At 40.6% G+C, this 27,774-nt stretch overlaps 1 protein-coding gene across 6 annotated transcripts in view; it reads right to left on the reverse strand.

Annotated features, from left to right (window-relative positions):
* The window catches only part of GRID2 (glutamate ionotropic receptor delta type subunit 2), an 824,474-nt gene that overhangs the window by 361,226 nt on the left and 435,474 nt on the right, over positions 1–27,774 (reverse strand). For all 6 annotated transcript variants that reach the window (XM_053404060.1, XM_053404061.1, XM_053404066.1 and 3 more), the window contains exon 3: positions 11,443–11,727. In XM_053404060.1, coding sequence (XP_053260035.1) covers positions 11,443–11,727 — 285 coding nt within the window. The remainder of the gene's footprint in view (positions 1–11,442; positions 11,728–27,774) is intronic.

Here is a 27,774-nt window from a genome sequence, read left to right on the forward strand (position 1 = left end):
TTTGAGGCAACAGCAAGAGACAGCGAAGGAGATTCCCTGAACACGTTACCAACAGAAATATAGCTAAGTAAACAGGGTCTGGGTGAAAAAAACCTAGATGGTCCATCTAAGAATAACAGCTGTTTAAGAGGGCAATGCACTTTGATACTGGGACTCTATATATTGCCAGGATATCTTATGATGAGAGAAGTCCCAGACTTTCAGATTGAAGGAACAAGAGACTCACCAAGTCTCACATAAAGTATTGTAGGGAGAATTGGGGCTCTGGAGATATTCTAAAAGCAGCTATCTTTAGTCCCAACTGCACACACACTACTTCTTACCAAATTCATAGTCACATTCTATGTAAGGGCAGATTGACTTAATTTCCAGGCACGGGCATATCTTTATGCCAAAATATGGTACATATTGGATGGATCACAAGTAAGGAGAGCACTGTTGCACTCAGGCCTACTTCAGGACTTCCCATAGAGATCTAATTACTACTGTGAGAACAGGATGCTACTTAGATGGGCCCTTGGTCTGATCAAGCAGGGCTTTTCTTAAGTTCTCAAGGAGCACACATAGCACTGAAAAAAATTCATGCTAATTATTTCCCTTGACTCTGCAACGGATACATACTACGTACTCTCTGACATCTTCTGTTTTATTCAAACAGCTAGCTTCCTTACTAGTAGAAGACAGATGGAAATTTATTTTATTTCTGTGAGCTGTTTCAAATGGTGTCAGGTGCTAAATCAGAGCAGGATACACAGACACATTTAAAGGTCTTCCAAACATGCACATAGACATTCACATACTCCTAAGTATTTTGCATGTGGTCATCAAAAAGCAGCATTGGTAGAAGACCATATGTGTTTGAGCTCTTCTGAAATGGTGCTACCATCTTCTGCATTATATGCTGGGAAAGCTGGCTTATAATGGGGTTTATTTAGTATGGTGCTTAAATGTTAGTTTATCTCGGGAGATTTTATTGGTGGAGCTTTAACACTGTCGATTCAACCCATAAAACCTTCTACTGCTCATGGTTTTAACTCTTAGAGATTCAGAGAAATTCTCCCGACTCAAGTTCATTCATTTTAACAGCACTGTGTCAACCAGCTGTCTTTGGAAATGGCTAAAAGTTTTCATGAAATTAAAAGACACCTGTTTCTTGGGAGAAAAGCAATGACAAACCTAGACAGCATCCTAAAAAGCAGAGACATCACCTTGCCAACAAAGGTCTGTATAGTAAAAGCTGTGGTTTTCCCAGTAGTGATGTATGGAAGTGAGAGCTGGACCATAAAGAAGGCTGATCGCCGAAGAATTGATGCTTTTGAATTATGGTGCTGGAGGAGACTCATGAGAGTCCCATGGACTGCAAGAAGATCAAACCTATCCATTCTTAAGGAAATCAGCCCTGAGTGCTCACTGGAAGGGCAGATCGTGAAGCTGAGGATCCAATACTTTGGCCACCTCATGAGAAGAGAAGACTCCTTGGATAAGACCCTGATGTTGGGAAAGATGGAGGGCACAAGGAGAAGGGGACGACAGAGGACGAGATGGTTGGACAGTGTCCTCGAAGCTGCCAGCATGAGTTTGACCAAACTGTGGGAGGCAGTGGAAGACAGGAGTGCCTGGCGTGCTCTGGTCCATGGGGTCACGAAGAGTCGGACACGACTAAACAACAACAACAAGAACAAAAGTTTTCATTGTATATATGACATACTCTTTCTCACTCCTTGTTTTGCAGGGTCAGATTCATGTTACATACACATTGAGCAAAGGAAGGTGGCACCAGTGGAATGCCCTCCCTGCTGAAATACTAGAGGCCTCATCTGTATTGCCATTCCACTAGCTCTTGAAGACACACTTGAACTTCCTGATCAGAATGTAGTACAATATGAGAAACAAAACTCAAGTTTATTTTACTTGTATTCTGTGTTGTAAACAACAGACAATTATGGGGTGGTGTTGCCTACCTGACCTCCCATCACTGGTCTCACGTCAGCTAATTTATAGAAGTTTTTATATCAGGACAGTGTATGGCAGTATAAGCACAACAACAAAAAACCTCATTAAAATACTTTAGCTCGCCAGGCAGGAGAGGGGTGAGGCAGTGGTAATGCCAACATGGCACAAATGCACTGGGAAGAACACCAGATTGGCTCCACCACTGTGCTTGCACCATGCTGATCTCATCACTGCTGCCTTGCCCCTCTAGCTTCTAGCAAGCCACAGTGATTCCGGTGACAGGTCAGGTGCCCCACTGACTGGTACTGCTTGTAAGCTTCCTATGGGCTTATGTTATTGCTGAAGATGGAGTAAAATTGAATAAAGCTGAATAAAAGCAAATAGGAATTTGCAACAATTTGCAAAGTGTGATGAGAACAAGCCCAGGCAATCTTCAAAGTCTCCCACCCATCCCCCTTTTGCCCTCTGGCACAACTGCAAGGGCAACATTAGAAGTTTTTGCTTCAGTTGTTGATATAGCCATAGTTTGTCTGAACCCTACAAATTTTGGTTACTCTAAACTGTGGTTAGTGAAAACAAGCTGACCTCAAACCATAGCTTGTTTCAAGAAAGCATACTTGAGAGGAATGCAAGACTCAAATGCTCATTTGAACTCATTGTCATCCTGACCAACCATAGTTTATCAATGGTATTCAAGCAGACCCAATGGCAACACCATGTTGAATCCACACTAGAATGGCATTCTAGACATTAACAGCAGGCTTAGGATGCATCATTCCATTCAGGGGTGATCATAGCATTGCTGGCACTACCAGTTAAGTCAACCCATGTCAGAAAGAAGCCAACTTTGCAGGGGAGTTTGCCAAGGGCTCCCCCAAACCTGAGTCTGGCTGTGATCAGCCATCTCTTTCAACAGAAACAAACACTGTCCAAAGACAATGCAAGACAGTGACAAAGGTCAGAGCAGCAACAAATAAAATGCAAAATGCAAAATGCAAACGCATCTTGCTAATTCTTTTTTTTTTTTTTTGGTAGAATAATATGAATTAATGCAAGGAAATAGTTCAGTGATAAACTGTATTAATTATATGTTTATGGAGGCAGAGTGAAGTAAATGAGTATGTTGGAACTTGGCAAGAAGCCAAATGAGTAATAAACAGCTTTAAGATAGTCTGGAGACAGCCTAGAGAATATTACAGTCATCAAGCAGCCACAAACAGCCCCTGGAAAATTATAAGCATTTGCAAACGATTAAGGGCCATGGGATATCTGTATGGATTTTTATTAAAATTGTGTTTCACCTTTTAAAGATGTGTATGATACCAAATCTTATCAATTCCACTACTGGCCAGCTCATCCTCCCATCTTTAGACTATTTTGTTTGTTTTATATTGTTTTAACTTGGATCACCCAGAGGGCAAGCTTGCAGGTGGAGAATAAGTTACATGGAGAATAACAGAGAGCCTTTGACATACAACAGCAGAATCCATTCAAAAACATGGTTGTGACATGCCATCTGAAATACGATGGCTATATGAACTTCCAGGTATAGAGGCAGTATGCCTTTGATTCCCAGTTGGTATGGCACATCAACAGGGAAGGCTTCTTGCATCTACATCACACATCCCCAAACTTGGCCCTCCAGATGTTTTGGGACTACAGCTCCCATCACCCCCTAGCTAACACGACCAGTGGTCAGGGATGATGGGAATTGTAGTCCCAAAACAGCTGGAGGGCCGAGTTTGGGTATGCCTGATCTACATCTTGCTTTCCCCCAAAAAAATTTTTTATTCATTTTATAACACAAATAAACAATACAAACAGAAATACAAACAATACAAACAAATTCTTGTATTATTCTTATTTTTTCTAAACATTGTTAGGTGAGCTTCCCCAAGTCCCCCCCTATCTGATTTTCATTTTACCTCATCTTTAGCAGTTTCATATATCATAATTTTTAACCATTTTTTATCACACTTACTTTTACCATAAAAATCTTCACATTTTATCACTTACAAATAATACTATTTTAAAATACACTATTTTCTACTTCTAACCCTACAGCCTGTATCAACTTCCAAAGCTATTCTAAGAATTAAACAACATTTTTTTCAAATATTCTTTAAACTTCTTCCAATCTTCTTCCACCGTCTCTTCTCTCTGGTTACTACATCTTGCTTTTGGGCTTCCTACTCGCCACTGTGGGGAACCCTGGTTTGGGTGGATCTTCATATCCTAACCAGCAGGGCTCTTCTTATGTTATGTTCACCATTGTTTGAAGCTGGCTTGCTTCAATCAAGTAAAAGCTAACCACAGTTTGTCCAGGTTCAGACAAACTGTGGTTAGTCAAAAATGGGATTTGACACTTCTGATCCCGTGCTAGGGGAGAATAGAGCACATGATGATAAACCATGCAGCCAGTGATTTTTGAACAGCTAGTATTTAGAAGCTGTACAAGCGTCACATATTGACATTTGGAGGCCATTGGGCTGGGGAAGGCTGCAGAAGCATCAAGCAACAAGGTGCTTTTATTAGTAGGGGGAATCTTCCTGAACTTTTACCCTGCAAATTAGACTCCTAAACAAGGAAATTCAGCAATTATTGCTGGTCTCCAAATGCAGGCATTCGGAGAGGAACAAAGGATGCAGCTGGTCCATCTACTGTAGCTCAGTATTGTCTACACTGACTGACAGTGGTCTCTCCAAGCCAGAGATAAAACATGGGACCTTATGAATGCAAAGCGGGAAGCAAAGAGAGAAGGCAAGAGGATAAAGGAGCAAAACTGCAGACGAACACAGTTTTTCTACCCTTGATGTTGCATGGAAAATGGCAGGAGAATTTAAAATAATACATAGGCAACGTAACAGAAAATGAGAAATGAGACAAAATAGGTTGTGTTGGGAAATACTTTATCCCTTTCACCTTTTGACAAATGCATGGATCACTTTTGCCTGTCTTGGCACCAATAAAACATTAAAAATAAATGTTTTCAAACTGTGATAATGGCTGTCTTTGAATCTGAGGCCTGTAGAATGCATAGACAGTAAAATGGCACAAACCCCACAATTAAGGCTTTTTTTATATGATTGATTGGTTTCTTCATGATGAATTCACTCCCCTGGCAAAGGGCAGAAATTCAACTGTGTTCTTGCCAAGCATAATCAGAAAGCAAGCAGTCTGTTAGAGAAAAAATACCAAAAAGTCAGTCTTCCTTAAAAAAACGTGTTCAAGAAAAAATCTGCAGCACAGGAATAAGATGGATTCTACTCACTGTGGCCCAAAACAGATTACCAAGTAGTAAGTTATTCCCCCGCCCCAATGGATTTGCTTTGTGTTGATTGAAGTGTATTAATACATCTTTGCTGCCATGGATTCTAATGAGAGCTGCATTTTCAGATCTTACATTATTTTAGCTCCATTTTACAATTGTTCTTATATGTTTTGTAAGAGATTTAAATATTGACAGATGTCTGAAGTATTTTGTTGGGGAGTCTGAAATCTCTGAATTTAGGGCTCTGTGTGTATGTGCTGCATGGAGAAGGGGCTGGGCGGGTGGAAATCAACTGGTCTTGATTTCAAGGTTTAAACCAAACATTTTATGGCAGGGAAAACCAAACTTGGGTACACACTGCATCCCTGGAACTTCTCATCATTCAGGGAACTGAGCTGAGATTATGTGATGCATAAATAGGGAACCTGTGGCATTCCGGATATTGCTGGATTGCAACTTATTGGACATACTGGCAGGCAGTGTTGGTTATTCAACAACATCTGCAAGGCGGCAGGTTCCCTATTTTAGAGAATTTTTTAAAACCCCTTTTTGCATATCTTGATGCTTGCATATGCACACCACCAATATTTTTCTATCATTTTATTTTTTTAATCACTGGTCACAGAAAATATTGTTGTTTCCTGGGTTGCTGTGCTATAATCATTCTTTTAAGGATTAGTTAAAATAATTAACATTCTTTATACTCCCCTGTGTGTGTGGAAAGTAATTGCAGTTTTAAAGGATCTCAGATTGCTTAGAGTAGCTGCTGCATTTAAAACGAGCCCTTAAGGGTATGTTAAAGAACATGTCTTTATATGGGTGAAAGCATTTTTTTTTACACTATTATCAAACTGTTAGAAGTGAAATCCTAGTAATAAAATTTGGAGGCTGCCGAATTACCAAACTGCCATTCGACTCAGAAACTAATGGAAATGTGTAAGTGTGTGTATGCATGCATGTGCACTCATCAAAATCATATTTGTGGATAATCTTCATTAAAAAAAAAGTTAGCTTCAGAGGCTGAATGGCAATTCAGCCGAGGGCTTTGCAGGCTTAAAAGTAAACACTCCAGAAAAAGAATGATTCTGAAGAAATAGAAAGGGATTTTCTTTTATTTAGGAGGTTGCCTTGTACTGTGACAGATCATTGGTCTATCTAGCTCAGAACTGCATGCACTAACTGGCAGTGGTTCTCCAGGGTTTTAGAAAGTGAACCTTCCCAGCCCTACATGCCCTATTTAAATTTCACCCTTTTTAACTTCTCACCCCCCATCACAGTGCTTTGTATTTTGATAAGTTGATGTTTGTTGTAAGCCACTTTGAGCACAGCTCTCTGTGGAAAAGTGGCATACAAATAAACCTAGTGAACCAATCAATTGATGTCTGGAGTTAGGGGAAGGTTTTGACCCATCTGAATCATATCACAAACGAGACACACTGAGAACAAAGCTAGTTTCCGTCTGCAAAGCCTTATATTTTAATGTGATGTTCCCTGCTAGTGCATCTGTTCTCAAACTGGTGCACTCCAGAAGTTGTTGGGCTACAACTCCCATTACCCTTTACCATTGGCCATGCTGACTGGGGCTGATGGGAGTTGGAGTCCATCACTATCTAGGGGGGGGGTTTGTTCTAATGTGTGACACAGAAACTGACTATATTGGAAACATTTGTTGAAAAGTTAGATGCGTTAAACATTTCCCACCAATATGATGATGACCCCTTATCCTATTATGCTAAATGGATGCTCCAATTTCTATTAGGCAAATGTTTTTATTTGTTTCCCATACTCATCACAATTTAACGTTTCATTTGAAATGCACTGTCAATGGAAGGTATTGCTTATATGTGGATCTGAAGCGAGCTTTCAGAATCATTTCCCTTTCAGCCAGCTAATTAGGACTTATATGGAAATAATAACATATTTCGAAGGCTTCTATTTTCTTTGCTGGCAAGTTAATTTTAAGTAGACTGGAATCTTCTATCAACCAGAAATAATAAGAACTGTTCTCTTTTGCCCCCTTAATAAATCAAATGAATAGGTCCAGTTGCATTCAGACAGACTTTTTGCCATTTTACAAAGCAGAACAGAATGCAAATAACACTTTGCACTGCAGAAATACATAATTCCAAATATAAATTAGGCCCCATCACTTCTCTAATGAAAGGCAATCACTGATAGACAAGATAAAAGTCAAATGCAATTCCAGTGTATTGAACTTAAAACCTATGACATTGATAAATGGATATGCAAATGAATGCAGTACCTTTGTATAATGTGAGGTATTTGGATGAGCATAATATTTATTCTGGATGCAAGCCCAGTTTTATTGTAGTGAGATTCACTGTAAACACCAAAAAGCTTATTTTCCTCATGCAGCAAGAATATTGCTGGGAATAATTTCAGTAATGCCAGCTAAGTATTTTCTTTAAAACTGAGAAATTAAATAACGTGAGCAAAGAAGGTGCATTATTTCTAATAAAGGAAATGTAAATACAAGTCTTCTTATTACCAATATGTAATTCAGTCTAACAATGTTCACTTTAAAAACAAAACACTGCCATCTTTTTGGTGCCAGGAAAAGAATTTCCTCGCCCAAGCGTTTGATGGAATATGATCCAGCTGTGTTAAGGCTTTATAGCAGTGTCTCTGTGGGCTGCTGATAAGTTTTTTGTTTGCTTGCTTTCTGTTACAGCTGCTGTTGTTTTAGGTATCGATTTGTTGTTAAATTTTGATAGCCATTGGTGTGCGTATTTTTTTAAAAAAGAGTAGTGCATGTTTGTATACATGATTGTAAGTCACATAGAAACTGCCCTGTATTAGAAGAAGAAGAGTTTGGATTTGATATCCCACTTTATCACTACCCTAAGGAGTCTCAAAGCGGCTAACAATCTCCTTTCTCTTCCTCCCCCACAACAAACACTCTGTGAGGTGAGTGGGGCTGAGAGACTTCAGAGAAGTGTGACTAGCCCAAGGTCACCCAGAAGCTGCATGTGGAGGAGCGTAGACACGAACCCGGTTCCCCAGATTACAAGTCTATCGCTCTTAACCACTACACCACACTGGCTCTCAACTAACAAATTGTTGTAGGCAACCACCTGCCTCAAAAGACAATGGTGTGCACCACTGGGGTTGAAGTCAAACCGCCAGAGAATTACAGTTCCTGCTGTTGCTGCAGAGACTGGTAGCTCATAACTGCTGCCTCCCGCATTGTTTTTGCTGTATTAGTAGCACCACAGTGATCTCTCCAAGGTGCAAGCCTGGGCAGTGTGTATGAAGGTCCTGCACTGCCCAGATGACAAGACCCTCCTATTGGCATCGCTGATGTGGTCTAAAAGGAAAGCAGAACAATTCATTTGGCACCAGCTTGGCTGCAGGAGTTGCAGGAAGGAGGCGTACAAGACGCCAGCCAACCGTTTTGGGGACTCCACTCCAGATTTGTGTAGGCTTTACTCCTTAGCCTTTTCTTTTCCCAATGATGTCCCTGGAAGTCTAGGGTTCAACTCACCACTCAGGCATGAAGCACACTGGGTGATTTCGGGCCAGTCGCTGTATTTCAGTCTAACCTATCTTACAATAATAATAATAAATTAAAATAAATTTTTATTTATATCCCGCCCTCCCCAGCCGAAGCCAGGCTTAGGGCGGCTAACAACAATAAAATAATACAACAAGGTTGTTTGGAGAGGGAAAAACTGGACAGGAGAACCAAGTATACCACCTTGGGCTTCTGGGAGGAAAGGTGGGATGTAAATAAAATAAAAATAAGTCCCATTATGATAAAATTTGTACAAACAGTCCCTTCCTAATGTTACTTTAACCTGGAATTGAGGTTCAATGAGATCAATAGAGGTCAATGTGCACATATTGTAGCTATGCATTTGATGACTTGTTCAGTAAAACACTCAGGGTCCATTCTCAATAATACTTGTTATCGTTATTTCCATTATCTGAATGAGCTTCAGTACCGCAAGCTTTAATCTTCAGAAGGGAAGCATCTCACAATGAATTCACCGTGGCTCTCTTCCTAGCAACCTGAGTAGAGGCACTGACAGGCTCCTGGGAGACCAGTATCCAGCCAAGCTTGGCTGGAATGACATTGATGGGTTGTATAGCTGGCATGGGGACTCCACGTGACTATTTTATCTTATGTCAGAAGTTGAACAATAATGTGTTTTTTTCTACTTTAGGTATTTCTTTCGAATGTTACCATCACTCCATCTTGGTATGTAAGTCTTGTTAAACAAAGCATTCCTACCACTCAGGCCTTTCAAATGACAGAGTCGGTGTAGATTGGTTGAGCAATATTGGATTCTTGTGATGAAAATATGTGTGCTCTGTTGCTTAGCTATGTGACACCAATGATTTGCTTATCTAAACTGACATCCTACATCTATTAATTTAAGTATGAAGTAATCAGTGAACCACATGTACAGTTCCTACCTCCCTATTAATTTTATTAAAAGATTTCTTAACCACCCTTCACCATAAGGTCCCAGGTCAGGCTAGAACAATACACTGTCCAAATATAAAAAATGATGAAATAGTTACAATTATTAAAACAAAATAAAAAACCAATTGCAGCCAGGACAGAACAGCATGCTTGACTGATGTATCCTGACATAATATCATGACCAAGAATTTCAATGGTTCTCAAAGTTTACACCAGCTTAAAGTTACAATACAAAGTAGCAAAGCAGCAGGATCCTGCTCCTTTCTATATTTTATCTTCTTCTTCCATCTTTTTAATGGAATGGAGTACATCAGATAATGCTAGAAGAGCCACCAAATTGATAACAATGCCTAGGATAAGAAGCAGATTTGCTGCCCAGCTTCACGCAATGCAAAGTTTGAAGATAACCAACTACAGCAAACCTGCTGCTCTCCAGATGTTGCTCATCTACAACTCCCATCATCTATGACCATTTGCCAGCCTGGCTGGGGATGATGAGTGTTGTAGTCCAATAACATCTGGAAGGTCACAGGTCCCCACCTCCGACTACATCATATATAAGGTAAAGGTAAAGGTACCTCTGCCTGTACGGGCCAGTCTTGACAGACTCTAGGGTTGTGCGCCCATCTCACTCAAGAGGCCGGGGGCCAGCGCTGTCCGGAGACACTTCCGGGTCACGTGGCCAGCGTGACAAGCTGCATCTGGCGAGCCAGCGCAGCACACGGAACGCCGTTTACCTTCCCGCTAGTAAGCGGTCCCTATTTATCTACTTGCACCCGGGGGTGCTTTCGAACTGCTAGGTTGGCAGGCGCTGGGACCGAGCAACGGGAGCGCACCCCGCCGCGGGGATTCGAACTGCCGACCTTTTGATCGGCAAGTCCTAGGCGCTGAGACTTTAACCCACAGCACCACCCGCGTCCCTTTTACATCATATATACTGCCATCTAAATTGACATTTTAAAGTCAATTTCCTCATACTGACACAAAGACACTTCATAAATACTGCAATGATGGCAGCTAGATGAAAGTTGGGTCATTTTGTACTTTTGTCGACTTTATTTTAAATTGGCTCTAAAGAGGAAAGTTAAAAAATAATCTGGTTTGGCTGGGATGTTGATTCATTTTTTCTTGCAGACATGTTCCTGTCTGAACAACATTCATACATGACATGATATAAGAGTAGGGAAATGCTCTTATTTTTTCCAATGTAATTATTATATTTTGAAACACAGGTGTTAAAACTAAAAAAGTGAATATTTATTTCTGTTACAGCTGGTTGCAAGCTTACCTCAAGACAAAGCACAGGCTGAGCTGTGGAGTCAGTGAAGATGGAGTACAATGAACCCATATGGGCATAATATGTAGATATTCCAAAACAAAGGCAGAATCATTCGCACAGGATGGCTATTTTTCTAGGTTAGAAAATCAAATAAAAGGCACCCAAAATGCTTTCTTAGTGTCACATATGAAGAAAAAAAAAATACCCTTAGCTACTCCATTTGGCACTTATCAAAGGCATTATCAAGGAAAGCCATAAAAGTTGATGGCTTTCAGAAATCGCAAAGGGCTGTGGGTTTTTGTTTTTTTACGTTTTTAATTCTAAGGATTATGTGAAATGCTAATGCTGTCATAAAATGCTTAGAGAGGGATGTAATCTAGTGGAAGATTTTAAGGATCTTAATGCAATTGCGTTTAATAGTATTACACAGATTTGATGATAACAATTACCCCTTACATACACAAAGAGAGACACAGAATAAACACTTACCATACTCGCTATCATAGAAAATGATGAACTTCTGCCAGGCATATTCTGTGACCACCCTCAAGATAACATCATTGATATAGACAGGCGGGCGTACAAAGAGTGTGTAGTCATCATTCCTGTTGCTCCTGGTGGTCCCACAGCCACTCCTTGGAGTCCCAGCTGTTGACCGCTGGATGAAGAGGTGAGGGATGTGCATAGCATCTGCCAAGGACTGGAGGGATCCTGCTGACGTACAGCCAATGGAGCTGACAAGAGCCAGGATGCCATGGTTCATGAGGTCACAGCCTGCAAGAAAGCACAATGATATTCAAGATGAGAAGGAGAGCTCCAGTACACGCAGAGAAAACAATTTTTTAAAAAAATATTATCCTGCTGAAAATATATATAAGAAAGGCCTTCGCGCAACATCTTCAGTCAAGTGAGAAGAGGCTAGAGAGTTGCCATAAATTCAATAATCTTGTCTCCTCTAAAAACAGCCCATTCCAAGAGTCTGCGTGGTGCCATAAAAGCCATGAGCCTTGTCCATTCATTCCAAACTGCCAAACATATTACTGTTAATGAGAGCTATATGACTGCCCATCCCTCACGGCCTGGAAGCAGGACACAGCCAGTGAAGGAGCTACATCTATAAATATAGCCTTCTGAGGACTCTTACAGACATTAGCAACAGAATCCAATATTAAATTAAACAGAGTTCCTGGGGAGATAAATACCTCTCAAAGTCCAACATGCAAGCTCTGGGAGTAGGATATCTGCATTACATGCAGAGAGATTTTGAAGGCATAATGGCTCAGAGTAGCTGTCAGCTTTCAAAGGAAGATTATGCATGCATATTTGTCCAGAAAGAGCCAATCGCTGAATTCCTTTGGTGCAGTAAAGGAAATGAGAGACAGGGCGCTTGATCTAGACCTTCATCTTCTGTAGAGGGCAGTTCACAGGCCAGAGGTATATAAGCCCATTTAAGTGGGACGCCATGAAGTAGCCAGTTAGATTGCTCTATAATTCAGACATCCTGAGAATTGCAGAGGTGGTATTACGGTAAAGGTGGAAAACTGTATTATACAATTCAGTGTTGCCATTACAGGAAATTGTGGTGGGGGGGTGGGGATACAGTCTTGTGATACCTTAAGGCAGGCATGGCCAAACTTGGCCCTCTAGATGTTTTGGGACTACAATTCCCATCATCCCTGACCATTGGTCCTGTTAGCTAGGGATGGTGGGAGTTGTAGTCCCAAAACATCTGGAGGGCCAAGTTTGGCCATGCCTGCCTTAAGGCATGGGTGGTGAATGTCAGGATTTGGGAGCAAAATGCAGCACTCTAAGCCTCTCTACAGGGCCCTCATGTACCCAAGCCATGTCTAATTACTAAGCTGCAACCCTTCCCAGTCCAACTTTGCTCTCTCAAATGCTTTTGCCTGGCTGCTGTCATATCTGTTCTTCTGCCCACTTTTGGCTCTGGTCCTGCATTCCATTGACAGGGGGCTGCCAGGAAGTGACCCATGAGGAAATGTGGCCTTCAAACTGGAGGAGGTTTCCCATCCTTGCCCTAAAGCCTAACCAATTTACTGAGGTAAAAGCCTTTGGATACTAAAGCCACTTTATCAGATACATAAAGAACAAGGAGAACAGTTCAATCTCCCATGACATTTTCATGTTGATGTGAAGGGTACCATTCCATTAGGTTCAGCCTCAATCAGGACCAGAGTTTCCTCTCCCACTACTGCCATTGCTGTTGTGAATGGCCTTGCATACATTTGAGTTGTATATGGAAATGCCACAGACTATACTTTTTGCATTTTGTGGAGTTTTGGCCACTCCATTATCACACGCCCCCTCATATGCTTATGCTTCAATCAAGGAAAATACAACACTGATCTAATTAACTGGACTCTAGTCCCATGGAAAAAATAAATCAAAGTAAACCTCTTATCCCAAGAGGTCGCAAGATTCTGCTTTATGTATGACAATGTACTCCACCTGCATGGATGAGAATTCATGTGTTACACAGTTAAGTGACAGCTCCAGGTTCAGTTGTGGGCATTTCCAGTTAAGCTCTGCTTGAGAGTCTAGAGATTCACTGCCATTCAAAGCAGGCAAATGAACAGTATACTCCATGGACCAATGGCTACACTCACTATTAAACAACTTCAGCAATGTTAAAGGAGTAGTATGATTCCTCATACCACTCCTTTATCATTCCAAACAAATCACCAGCTTAAGCCTTCATTGCCTCTTTAATGTTCCACTAAGAACATTTCCATGTGGCTGGAATGAGTCTTGTAATCTCTCTCCCTGAGGCCACTCTGAGATTGATTTGGTGCTATATATTTTCACTAACCACATGGCAAACATATTAAAATGGCGATCAGGTGGTGGATTGACATGAGAAGCTGCTCCAGATTCAGCATAGCAATTTCACTCATTGCTCTCACATGAATACCATGAGAACTCACAGTATATGTGTGATATATCCAATCCACCCTACTGCATCATATAAAGGTCATGAAAAACTGCAAGGCTTAAAATACACACACACACACACACACACACACACATGCACACACACACCACAGGAAACATGGAGTTGTTTACGCAAAAGGTAACACCTTGTAACTAATGGTCCAGTTAATGAAGGCTGAGCAGCAGTAGAAAAACTTGAAGTGCTATACTAATGACATCCACATTAATACCAGAGGTGTTTATCATGATTAATGCTAGTGCAATTGATAAATATCAAAGGAATTAATAATGATTAAGCCCATAATTTTGACGCATTACCCCTGTGAGAAATAAGCAGAGGGTGAAGTGTTTATGTTGGCTTTCTAATGGAGTCAGAAGTCCGAGTGAGGAAGCACTGCAACTTTCTCAAAGTAATTACACAGTAGCCAAGGTTTTCCATGCCCAATTTATGCTTGGCCATCAACATGGGCAGCTGACCTATGCTTCAAGATTCAGTATGGCCAACTAAACATCTAATGAACTGCCATTTAAGCTGTTGCTTTCATGTATATATCTGCTTTGGCCAAGCATATATTTTGATGTCATTACTCATTTTTTAGAAACTTTAGCAGGCGCTGTTGGTATGCAAATACTGTACCTGGAAGGACTTGTTCTGAGGTGGAGCGTAAGCCTGCAACTAGTTTTCTATGCCAGGGGTTCAATGAGTCCTAGCACATTAGGTGCATTAAAAGTGGAATGTCCTGGAGCAGGCATAGGCAAACTTGGCCCTTCAGATGTTTAGGGACTACAACTCCCATCATCCCTGACCACTGGTCCTGTTAGTTAGGGATGATGGGAGCTGTAGTCCCAAAAATATGGAAGGCCGAGTTTGTCTATACCTGTCTGGGAGTATAGGCTGTTTGTTCACCATGGGTAAATATATCTGAACAAATGATGCTTTCTTATAGTTTGTCAAATCATTGGTCCATTTAGTTGAGTTCTGTCTCTGTGATGACAACATGTGGGCTCAACATATGGGCTGGATTTGTGGCAGGTGTTTAGGGGAGGACAGGGGGAAATGCCTCATTGTCTTTACACTGGCTTCTACAAGCACAATATAATAGACATTTTAAAACTTAGTGAACATAACTAGTTAGGGCTTTTAATTTCAGTAGGTCTACTGTAAGTAAAATGCAGCTGAACACCACTCAAAATATCCCTGCTATTTATCCCAGTGTGGGTGTAGCCAAAGTGAAATCTTCCAGTTGATGTTGGACTACAACTTCCATCATCCCTCCCAGCATTAACCATGCTGGCTGAGGCTGATTGGAGTCAGAGTTGAACAACAGTGGGAGGGCACCATGTTGGCTATCTCTGTGCTAATGACCCATAAATTGGTTTGGTGGCTCAAGGAACTCAAGCTACATGCACAGGAGTTCTTAGCAGATATGGACAAGGCCTTATATGAAATCATGGAGCCTGATCGAAACCAAGTATGGGAAACAATACAGCACTGAAACTATGTATGTAACAATTCCCTTGAATGCCAAAATGCCACAATCTTCCTATTCAGAAAAACTTGCCTAACCATCCGTGTTTTGCTTTACTATCAGTTTTCTACAATCTTTGTTGGTCTGTGTGTGGTGGTGGGGAAGAGTGTCATCTTCACTTCTAATAATATATACATAACTGACACATTCACAGGCATTGCACCAAACTCTAAATATTACACTTTCCCAAATAAGCCAGAACAGGGCATTTACCACAGTGTCTCATTTTCTTCCCTCTTACATTTTGCATTTTTATTACAGCAACTGATTAACACTAACTTGCTCTTGTTAATTATTCAACATCTAGGCTACATTTCTTCTTCGCTACAATGAAAACAAAACAAAAAAGATGAAGCAGGCTATACTTTTTAGTCTCTTTATATTTATCCCCCCACTCCCATCTCATTCTCATGGGGAGAATCTTGCATTATCTAGGTTGCCAATCCATCTGGGAACAGCCATTTCCCATATTTTACACACACACACACACACACACACACACACACACACACACACCCTGGTTCTAGAAATAGATCAGAGGAGACTGAGTATTTGATATTATAAAGCCCTGGTTTGGGTGTTTTTTTAAATATAATAAGACTATCTGCTTTATAACCTAACCTTGTGGTCTCTTTATTATATATTTTGTTTTTGTTTTTTATTTAAATTATTTACAACCCACGCTGCTTTGTTCACATAACCCCAGCAAAAGAAACAACATTAAAATACAATGACATAGTATTTCATATAAATGCAAAGAATGCAAAAAAACAACAACCAGGCAATATACTAACATAACTGCCTCAGACAAACGAGGTGCATCAGTTTAGCCAAATGCTTGGCAGAATAGACATGTTTTTAGCTAGCATCAAAACTGCTATATAGGCATTTCTCACAACTTAGAGGTGGGGTGCCAATACTGAGAAGGTCCTCTCACAAATCACCACATCATGGAGAACTGTGGCACTCTGAAAAGGGCATCTATTATGCCTGTCCAATCAGGTGAATAGAGCAGGTGGTTTTTCAGGTACTGTATATGAGTCACCTAGGGAAGTAAGTCTCATATCAGTACAGTGATACCTCGGGTTACATATGCTTCAGGTTACAGACTCCGCTAACCCAGAAATAGTACCTCAGGTTAAGAACTTTGCTTCAGGATGAGAACAGAAATGGTGCTCCGGTGGCACAGCGGCAGCAGGAGGCTCCATTAGCTAAAGTGATGTCTCAGGTTAAGAATAGTTTCAGGTTAAGAACAGACCTCCGGAACGAATTAAGTCCTTAACCCAAGGCACCACTGTATTTAACAGGACTCCTGTATTTAATGGGACGTACTTCTAGGTAAGTGTGTACAGGATTGCAGCCTTATCATTGAGGCATACAAAATAACTGCCATGTTATGTTCCATGTTGGGCAAAGATTCCTGCATTGCAGGGGGTTGGACTAGATGACTCTCGTGGTTTCTTCCAACTCCCCCCAAAATAACTATGATTCTAACATGACTGTCTTTGATAGGTTTGCATCCAACCACACTCCATCAATCAGTTTTCTCAAAACCACCTAAAAAATTAAAATAAAATAAAAAGGCAGTGAACACAACTTATATATTCACAGCATCAGCAGATGAGAATTTTGCATGAACATCCACCAGGACATTTATAATTCATTTTCAAGCCAGTCTGAACTAAATTCCTATTCTAGCCATTCAAAAAAAGAAATCAATGCCAATTACCTTGATTTCCCTCCATCTGCTCCCATTTAAGATAGCCATCTATATGGCTTTGAACTGTGCCATTTGAGTAACAAAAAAATTGGACTTCAGAACCATCTTCCCCCTTTGCAACTAAATTTAAAGTATCCTGTCTTAAAGTTGCACATCAAAGTCTATATTGAATGCACTGCCAATATGATCAACCCACATTAGTTTGACATCAGCAAAACAAAATAATTCATTTTGAAATGGTGCTGTATGAAATGATACGTTCGAAAGCAATTTTACTGCAGTTGTGGTTACGAGAAGAAACCTGAATGTCCTATTTGCAGAGAAGAGTTTATGGGCAGTGAATTTAAGAGCCTGATCTACAAGCCACCAAAGGCAAAAGGAACTGTCCAGAGACAAACAAAATGATCTGTGGACTGCAGCATCTTCTCTATGAAGAAAACATACAATATTGGAGGTTTTTAGTGGGGGAGGAATTACAACTAAGACATTTTTTGAATTTTGCACAGTGTGGAGAAAGTGGATACAGAGGCATTTTTCTGTATCCCAAGAACTTGGGATCATCCAATGAAACTGAAAGAAAGAGATTTAGGACAAACAAAAGGAAGTGCTTCTTCATGCAGTGCATAATTAATATTTGGCATTTGCTGCCACAGGTTATACCTCTCCCCATATGAACCAACCCAGAACCTGCGATCATATCTGAGACGCTTGTCCATGTGCCTCCTCCACAAGAGATACAAAGACTGGCAACACAACAAGGGGCCTTTTCTGCAGTGACTCTTTCCTTGTGGAAAGTTCTTCCCAGGGATTACTTGTGTGGTGCCTTCGTTACATATATTTAGGCACCAGGCAAAAACATTCCTCTTCCCCCAGACCTTTGGCTAATTAGTCAATCTATGGCCTTTTAAAGTGGTGTGTGTGATTGTTTCTGTTTGTTATTGTGGTTCACATTTTTGGGTTTTTATAATGAAAACCGGCCTGTGATCTTCAGATGAAGGGCGGTATAGAATTTTAATAATAATAATAATAATAATAATAATAATAATAATAGATGATCGCAATTACACAAGATCATGGTGGATAAATCTATTAATGTCTACAAGCTATGTTGGCAATATCAAAACCCCATGTTGAAATTACAGTGGAGCAACAAGAGGACTTGTGGGCTTCTCTAGGCATATGTTTGGTTGCCATAGGAAGCAGGGTGCTGGACTAAATTGACATTTGTTTTAGAGTAACCATATGTCCTGGTTTACAAAAGGCAGTCCTCTATCTGAACAAGCTCTCTTATAAGCCATTGTTAGTCTTACTATCATTTTTAATGTGTAGTGGTATTGATAGGCTTATGAGAAACCCCACGGTTTATTGAAACACTATCTAAAAACCACTGCAGATAAATTTGCAGGGTGCATATGCAAAAATGAATTATAAATAAGATAATTGGTGCTAGTATTGTCTAAATATCATGTTCACCTCATTTGTGTGTGTGTAAATATGCCAAGAGTTAAATAATGGTGCCTAGCATCCTTTAGTAACTTCACATGCCATTGGCTAAACTTCTGCATGAATTTACTTCACCTCTGTCTTGATCTATTCATGAACAGAAGGAAAACACACTGGTAGTCACATTATTGTCTCAGGTGCACTTATATCAATCCTATTTATCCTGGACAGGGAGAATAATTTATGCCCATCATAAACAAATCCTTCAGTGCTATGAGCCCCCATGAAGCAAGGCACATGTATGCTAAATTTCTTGGTACATTAGGTTACACTAATGATGGTCTTTAATAACCACTGGCTGAAAAAGATAAGGGGGAATCAAACAACTCAGAGTATTTTTACTGTACTTTTCTATCCAGAAACAAATCTGTCTAAATGTAAAACAGTCCAAGATTTCTATATGTTATTTGAATACACTTTTTTTTTTTGGTATTGTGAAAGGCGGAGGTCCATTCTGGAGATTTTGGGGGAAACATTTCTAGGCAGGTTTTTTGGATGTCAGCGTACTGGTTCAGGGCACCATTGTGTCCAAATGGAGCGCTGCAGGATTAGCAAGACCACCTTACCTGGCACGGTCCATGTTTGCTGATACCCATATAACTCTGTATGACTGGTATTTAACATTGGTGGTGGGAGCGAAGCATATATTATTATTAACAACAATAACACCTTAGATAACCAATCACATTAGAAGTTCATAGATGGATGAGGTCTAATTGTGGAACATGAAAACAGGATGGATTCAGACTCGGTTGGGTCCCACTGATATCAATTTGAACAATTACTTATGATGTAAACCGCACTGACTTCAGTGGGAAGGAAACACTGAAGTCTGGATCCAACCCAAAGAGAACAGGCCTGTTTGAAATTTTCACTCTTTGGCTCAGTCTATGATTGAATCACTTCAATGGGGAGTATAAAATATGGGGTGGTCTGTAGCCTGTTCAGGGGTCAATGAACACAACACACTGAACACAACACATATAACACCTGTATGACATAAGGAAGTGGGTGGCGCTGTGGTCTAAACCATTGAATCTTGGGCATGCCGATCAGAAGGTCAGTGGTTCGAATCCCCACGACTGGGTGAGCTCCCATTGCTTGGTCCCAGCTCCTGCCAACCTAGCAGTTCGAAAGCACATCAAAGTGCAAGTAGATAAATAGGTACCACTTTAGTGGGAAGGTAAATGGCGTTTCTGTGTGCTGCTCTGGTTCACCAGAAGTGGCTTAGTCATGCTGGCCACATGACCCAGAAGCTGTACCCCGGCTTCCTCGGCCAATAAAGCGAGATGAGCGCCACATCCCAGAGTTGTCCACGACTGGACCTAATGGTCAGGGGTCCCTTTACGGCATCATTTGGGAACACACTGGTCAGCATTCTGTTTCCCTATTGCAATCATCTGTTTCCTCAAACACAAACATAAAACAAGCTTGGAGTAATCAGTGGGAAGCTGTTTCTATAATAAGCCATTATAAGCTTTTCTGTAAAGTAATTTACCTTTCTCGTTACCTTACCTCCTGCACCACCAACACAGTGGGTTCTCTGGAGGTCAGGCAAACTAAACCATGGATAGACAGCATTGTGCCTTGGCCTACAGCTTTCATCATTCCTGTCAATTGACCTTGCTAGCTGGGCCTGATGGGAGTGGCAGTCTACAATATCTGGCTGGTACCACATTGGCTACCCCAGGACTAAGCAACTGGGGAAAGAGCAATCTCCAGGCTACAGTTCCATCTTAAAAAAGATCAGGAGACTATCCAGTTTGAATACTGTCAGCTGACTCTCCAAGCTAACCAGGATCTATAAAAAGTTTTGCATTCAGGGTCCTAGCAACTTGTTTTCAGTGTAAGGACACTGCCTACTCGCCTGCAGCTGTTTCTGGACTTTAGCCTCAGATTATGAGCCGTTACAGCATTTGACCTCACATCTGGACCTTTGAGTCTTTATTCCTGCCTTGAAGCTACATCTTCTACCTGGGTCTGATTGTGCCTTCAGTGCCTCTGGCCCTTCACCTGCACTTCCCCGATCCATTACTTGAACTTCAGACTACCTGTGGTGACATCTATTTTGATCCTCACCCACCTACACCTGAACTGGCCCCAGTGCTGTGACATGCTTTTAGCATGGTGTATTTGTGGGAAATTGGTTATGCCATCTCTGTGCAGTTGGCCCAGGAAGAAATCAAAAAGTGACTGAGCACAAGGGAAGGAGATGCTTGAAGTGAGAAAAGGTAACAATTCAAAAGCAGCTGATCATGTTCATCAGTGCTGTCTGGGATATTTTGGCTAAGAAAAAAGGAAGGTTCTTGTGAACAATATAGCTGTGCACATTACTTTGGGGGATTTGAATCTGAAGATCTGAAAACAGCTTGAAAATTTGTTTCGTGACTTTAGAAATCCTGCCAACTTACAACTTTCCATCCAACACTGACAACCCTTACGATTCAGCTAGCTTTAAAAACAATGTGCCTGTGTTGTTTATGTAAGACCAATATAACGTACAGTGATTGAAGTGATTTAAATCACATTGTGCTTAGAACATGACTCCAGTGGCAGGCCTTTAAAAGTCACTGCTAGATGCCATCATTCAGCAGGAAGAATCTGCATCCAAATTCATAAAGGCAATGCCCTTTTACAAAGTGCATAACAGTAGATTAATTTTGCTTGATGAGGCATAATTTAAGAAAAGGTGATGCACTTACACAATGGAAACTTCAAAATGCAGCTAGTTAAATTTAGAGTGACACTGGCAGAAGTCAGCATTATGTGAAGTCTGCTAACGTTAAAATTAGGCTAGTGGTCCTGATCAACTTTAAAACTGATGTTTGAATATTAGAACCTTGTCTCATTTTGGAAGAGGCGTACTGTTATCACAATTTGACACACAATGGGATCAAGATTGCTGACAAAATAATATTCCAATACCATATTTAAAAAATTGCCCACCCCCTCTGCTCCCATCTAAATGTGATAAACTTGCTTTCTACATCCCTAGCTTTCACTTTCAAATGTCCCCAACCAAGGGTCTTTACATACAGCTATCACCTGTCTCATGTAATGGGAACAAACATCTATTTTGCAGCCTAAACACACTGCCAATCTATTTCCACCCATTGACATACATGGCAGCAAACACAGACACATTCTTCTCACATTACAATGCACACACACAAAAGCTGTATGCTTCCCATATAAGAAATGTATCCTCCACAAAGCAGTGCTAACTTGTGGAGAGCCATCTCACAACAGCATTCAGACCTCTCTTGCCAGGTTCCTTCATGGTGCTCCCCATAAATGTTGTCTGCTCATTGCATTAGTGTAGTGAGTTGGGCCATGATATCCTTATTCTGGAAATGATAGAATGACTTTGCTGGGTGTATTGGGCTGTGGATTGTGGTCTGCCTCAGCAAGGTATTGTTTGAGTTACTATGAAACTGTCAAAAGGTGGGAGGAATGAATATAAAGCAATAGCAATGCCTTACACCAATGCCCTATTCATCTATACTAGTTCTACCAAGTCTTAACTGGTAGCAGAATTACAAGGTTTCATTTTCTAGCCCTACTGCCTGTTTACCTCTGAGATGGTGAACCTGTGGCCCTGTCATTTTCCATAACCATTGGCCATGCTGACTTGGGCTGATGGGAGTGGGAGTCCAAGAACACCTGGAGAACCACAGGTTCACTATTCTGATCAACCTTAGAAGTGAAATTTAAGGCTGATCAGAATTCATTTTCCCCCTTTTAAATGCAAGGAATGCTTGATCCTCTTAGCTACAGCTCTGGGGTGTTCAGAAGGCCTTATGTAGATAAAGCTGTGAGAGAGGTTTTGCTTTCACCCCTTGCTCTGTCAGATAAGGTCATTGTTGAATCCATGCATAATTTCCAAGTAGATTATATTTGTGCCTTGGACAAATTCATGTGTGTTTAGGGGAAAGGAATTTACTTTGCATTAGGCTTTTCATGGACAAAATGCACAATGGTTTTGAAAGAAAGTCACCTCAGATATCCCAAACTATGAAAAAGTATTCACCTGATGAATAAAAATGTTTTAAAATGACTCTAACAATATTCAAATTTTACAGCAATATAACAATACCTTGCCAGTTATTTTAAGTTTTCTCAGCATGTACCTACATTCTGGCAAATGGTGTGATTGGGGAGAGGCTTTGCAAGCCTAAATGTGAAGCAGATTAGCTACTTTCTGGTCTAGCAGTGTTTTGTAAGGCAAATACCACTACACATAAAAAAAAAAGATAATTCACAATAGTAGCATTAAACTTTTTGGTGTTCTACTTTCCTTCTCATTTCCCTTCCTATTTCAAACACTTTTAGACACATGGGCAGTACAGATGTTGTCTGAAAGCTGAGCGGGCGGTAAAGAAATAGACTGTGTTGGGTGAAACTGCAATGGTTCACCTATTGAGAGCCATGTCAAATGCTCCTTTCTATAAATCTTGTCTCGGAACAATGTAAGCAAGTAGAACCAACTTTCCTTGATTTGGGGGTGGGGAGAGTACATTTCCCACATCAGCAGCTTATACCCCAGTCGCCAGCCTCATCTCAGCTGCCTTATATGCCTGGCTCTCCAAACTGGAATTGAAAGCCATTATAGGTTTGCAATAAGGGACGCGGGTGGTGCTGTGGGTTAAACCACAGAGCCTAGGACTTACCAATCAAAAGGTTGGCGGTTCAAATCCCCACGACAGGGTGAGCTCTGTTTCTCGGTCCCTGCTCCTGTCAACCTAGCAGTTCAAAAGCATGAAGTGCAAGTAGATAAATAGGTCCAGCGGGAAGGTAAACGGTGTTTCCGTGCGCTGCTCTGGTTCGCTAGAAGTGGCTTAGTCATGCTGGCCACATGACCCGGAAGCTGTATGCCGGCTCCCTCAGCCAATAAAGCGAGATGAGTACCGCAACCCCAGTCAGCCACGACTGGACCTAATGTTCAGGGGTTCCTTTACCTTTACTATACGTTTGCAACAGCAATTTAGAAGACGAGCACAAATCATTGTTTTTTGGATCAGTTGTATGAGTAACATGTGTAACTGGAGGACAGAGAAGTAAAGGAAGCTTTGCTATATAAGACCAAATATGGCTGTGGGGCCATTAGTTTAGTCCATATGTTAAAGTAAACTGAATATCATCTTCCTAGATGATTACATAGATTGAAGTGCAATTATCTTTCAGGCTGTGTCCTCCTTGTAATTTTGTGGCACACTTTTTGGTCAAAATTAATAATAAAAATGGTGGTGGTACTGATTTCTTACTTGCCATAAAGTCCCTAATGCATACAAAACTATGCATAATAGGGATGAAATGTGTATTGTGTAAATATTTTGTGCTTTAGGAAATGAATTACTCAGCATGGGATGGGACACACCTATGGCCAAACCATTCCTAATGACACACCAAGCCATTAAATGTATTTTAGCTACACAACTCTCATCAGCATTTATTGAAAAGCCCACATATCAGAAATACAGATGAGAACTTTAAAATGATAAATATTTAAGAGAAACTAGTGAGATGTGATTTAAAGGGAGCCAAGCATTGCTAATTTATATCTTAGCAATAAATGTTACACAGGTCCTCAGCTGCAGCACACCTGCTAGAATTTACCAGTTGCATTCTCTAGCCTGCCTGTCCATATTTCAACAGGTAGTCTCTAGTGCTACCCCATTAATGCAGAGGTGCTGGAGAGATGTGCCAGAAAGAGAAAGGAGCTGTATTATCACAACACAATCCAGAAAGAAGATTGGGGGGGTGTAGGAGGCAGCTGTTTAGAGGCCCCTCACGGGGGAGATCTGCCTTAGAGTTCTGTTTGAGCAGGCAGCACTATTCAGAAATAAACATCTAAAGAGACGATGTGGGAAAGGTCATCCCTGCCTTTTCAATGGTACATGAGGAAAGAAGGAGAGAAGGAACAATAAAGCAACACTAAATCCATAGACTGCCTTTAAACTAATGTACGTGGACAGAGGGAGACACTGCACATTAAAAGAGTTTTGTGTAAAGATAAAAAGACGGCAGGGAGAAAGCACATTAACTGCAGAGGATAGAAGGGTGTGAATAGTCTTGTAATTCAGCGGGAGTGCTAGAATGCAAGATCCATTAAGAGCCCAGCTACTTCAAGAAACTCCCCAGAGCCAAATAACTGTTGCTATTAATTATTTGTCAAGCACAGATGTTGCAATTGGTGCTAGCTAGAAATATAACAGGTTGCTACCCTGACTTTGCACACTAAGCAAATAAAAGATTGAACCTGAAACTTTTTGCAGCAATGCACCTGCTCTGCAACCAAGTTGTAGCCCAGTCTCAGCAATGCACCATCAGTATCCTCACCACATACTTATAATCTGGAATACTTCCCAAACCCCATCACATTCCTTCAGTTATTAGCATAGATTACACACTATGTTTTACCCATTTAAATAATTTCTGCTTATACTAAAGGTGGGGAATCTGTCCTCAGCATTCTCAAAAATCCTGTTAGCCATCCAGAAGTGACTTAACAGTGCAATCCTATCTGTGTATATTCAGAAGTATAGCCCGCTGAGTTCAGTGAGACTTACAGCTAGATAAATGTTTGCAGGATTGCTACCTAAAATATATGAAGAGTCTTTCAATCTGTGGTAAATAAACTGGAGTATATTTCCCTAGGCTGAACTAAGGGTAGGCAAGATGAAGACCAGAGAAATAGATAAAGCAGTACAGTATGTAAGACATGGCCAATTCTGTAAATAAATCAGATCAAAGGTGAGGAACATATGACTCCAGTTACTGGGGGCTATATCTCCCATCATCTATTAGCCATGCTAGCTGGGGATGTTGTAAAATGGATTCTGTCAAGAAGATCTGCTCTGCTGGAGCCTGTTTCTTTGAGACATACCATGTCCTCAGTTCCACACCCCCACCCCATTCTATGAGAGCAATTCTGCTTACCCTACAGAGTACACAACCAGAGCCCCACACTGCAGCTTTGTCAATCACAGTCAACTTGGCCACAGACACCGTCAGCATTTGATATGGTGACTGCCATCTTTTGTCCCCCACCAGTGACCATCCAACACTACTACATGTTGGGATCTACTTTCCAGGTGATAACTCCCTATGTGAGTAATTTGTTTATGATCAAACAGTTTCCCATGGTCTAGCTAATCTTCAATGGGTTTTTTAAAGTACCATTCTGCCATTCAATTCAATTCAAAATCCTTTATTAGGCATATCACACCTCACATTAACAAACAAACATCATATACAGACTGTATAAAATACGGGCTCAGCGAACACAATTTATCCCAGTCCTATTCTTAACTCCAAAAAATAAATCAGCCATTCTGCCATTATGTATAATAAAACTGATAGCCCACCTGCTGTAACTGAGGAACGTAAGCAGATCACTATCTTGTGGAGATGGTGTGGGATGGTGTGTTACCTTGCCCAATTAATGGGTTCCACAGCTCTAGGGTTCTCTGCTGACTAGAATGAAGGTTAACAAGGATAGAAGTGGTGGTAGATACTAGAACAACACTTCTTGTACATCTGGTTGATCTCAGCACAGAGGGATAGGGGAGAAATTCTTCTTCTTCTTCTTTGAAACTATCCAATTTACACTTTTTCAGCCAATAGATGAATGAAAGCACAATTATCCTCCAAAATTCATCCTGATCCAAATTTTGCAATTTTGTTCTCCAGTCAAACAATGTGCACAAAAATGCAAATATTAGGGAAAGTGTATTAAAATACATACATTAGTGAAACTAAGATACAAAAATACATTATAATAAGGGCAACTGCTTGCAAAAATGTGTATGCTAGTCAGAAATGTGTTTATTGAGGAATCCACACAAAAATGTATGATGAATTTTCATTAGAATCCTGGTTGTCTCTAATCCACCATGAAGCACTGTTGGCAGAACTGGCAGCAACAGGAACATGTGTTTTCTATGCTTATGATAGCAAGAACATAAAATATTAATTACACTGTTTTAAATGTGTATTTTATATTTTACTTCATTGACTGTTTTCTTTTTAAATGTTTAAGATACATTTTTGTTAATGTTGCTGCATTAAATGTACATTCTGTGGTTGGCCTCCTTTGTAATATTTTATTTTGAATCTTTGAAGGTATAGTTTATATTTGACTTTCTTCTGCAATGTTTTGTTCTGGATTGTTTGATGTTTTAATGTAGGTCTAAACTGCTTTGAGGGTATTTTTCTTAAAAGATAAACCAGGAAAGAAGAAATAATAATGGCAGCATATCACTTGCAGAACTGAATTTAAGATTTAAAAAATTAGAAACTGAAACCGACAGATTAAGCCAGACCTATCACCAGGCAGTTGTGGCATGAAAGTTTATTTAAAAGTTCAACAACTTTTGGAGGGCCTCTGGTTAACCCTCCCACCTTGAACTACAAAACACTACCCAACAGTTGTATAGAGATGGAACAGGCAGCATTAGAATTTGGAAATAACCTACTTGAGTTTGTGGCTAAATTGTGTTGTTTTTCTGAATGAAGAATGGCGCAGAGCTTGTTTGGTGCCAACTGGAACCTTTTAATGAGATTACTTTATGTTTTAATACGAGCAACTTAGGTCAGGAAAAGCACAGGCAGTGCAGTCTCCCCCACCCCCTTCCTTGACTTTTCCCAAAATGTCATGAAGCTGCCTAGCTCTGCAATATAAAACAGTCAGCAGAAGGAGTCTGGGTATCATTGAACAGTTTGTCACAAAGGGCCAAGTGCTTACACAGAAATCCACCAAGTTAATGCACTGTGTAAATGAGACTTCAGAATATCTGCACCGTCTGGGTTTTTGTTGTTTTTGTTTTTAAAGCAGAATAAGAAACATGCTAGTGTGCTTATTAATCTTCAAGCTCCCAACCACAAAAACAACAACAATGGAAATAAAATCTTCCCACAGAGCTCTGCTTTCGGTACTCACTCAGAAGTACCAATCCTGGTGGTAACTTTTGCTGTCTAACCTAGGCTTCCCAAGGGTGCCCTCCACCTTTGCTAATTTTTAGGATGTGTGACCAACTCAGCTGTAGGAATAGTAGGGTGAAAGTAGGAACCATTCCAAGGGATTGTGGGAATGAGCAAATCATATGGACACTATCCTGT

The sequence above is a fragment of the Podarcis raffonei genome, chromosome 9 (genome assembly GCF_027172205.1).
Source record: "Podarcis raffonei isolate rPodRaf1 chromosome 9, rPodRaf1.pri, whole genome shotgun sequence".
Taxonomy (NCBI): Eukaryota; Metazoa; Chordata; class Lepidosauria; order Squamata; family Lacertidae; genus Podarcis; species Podarcis raffonei.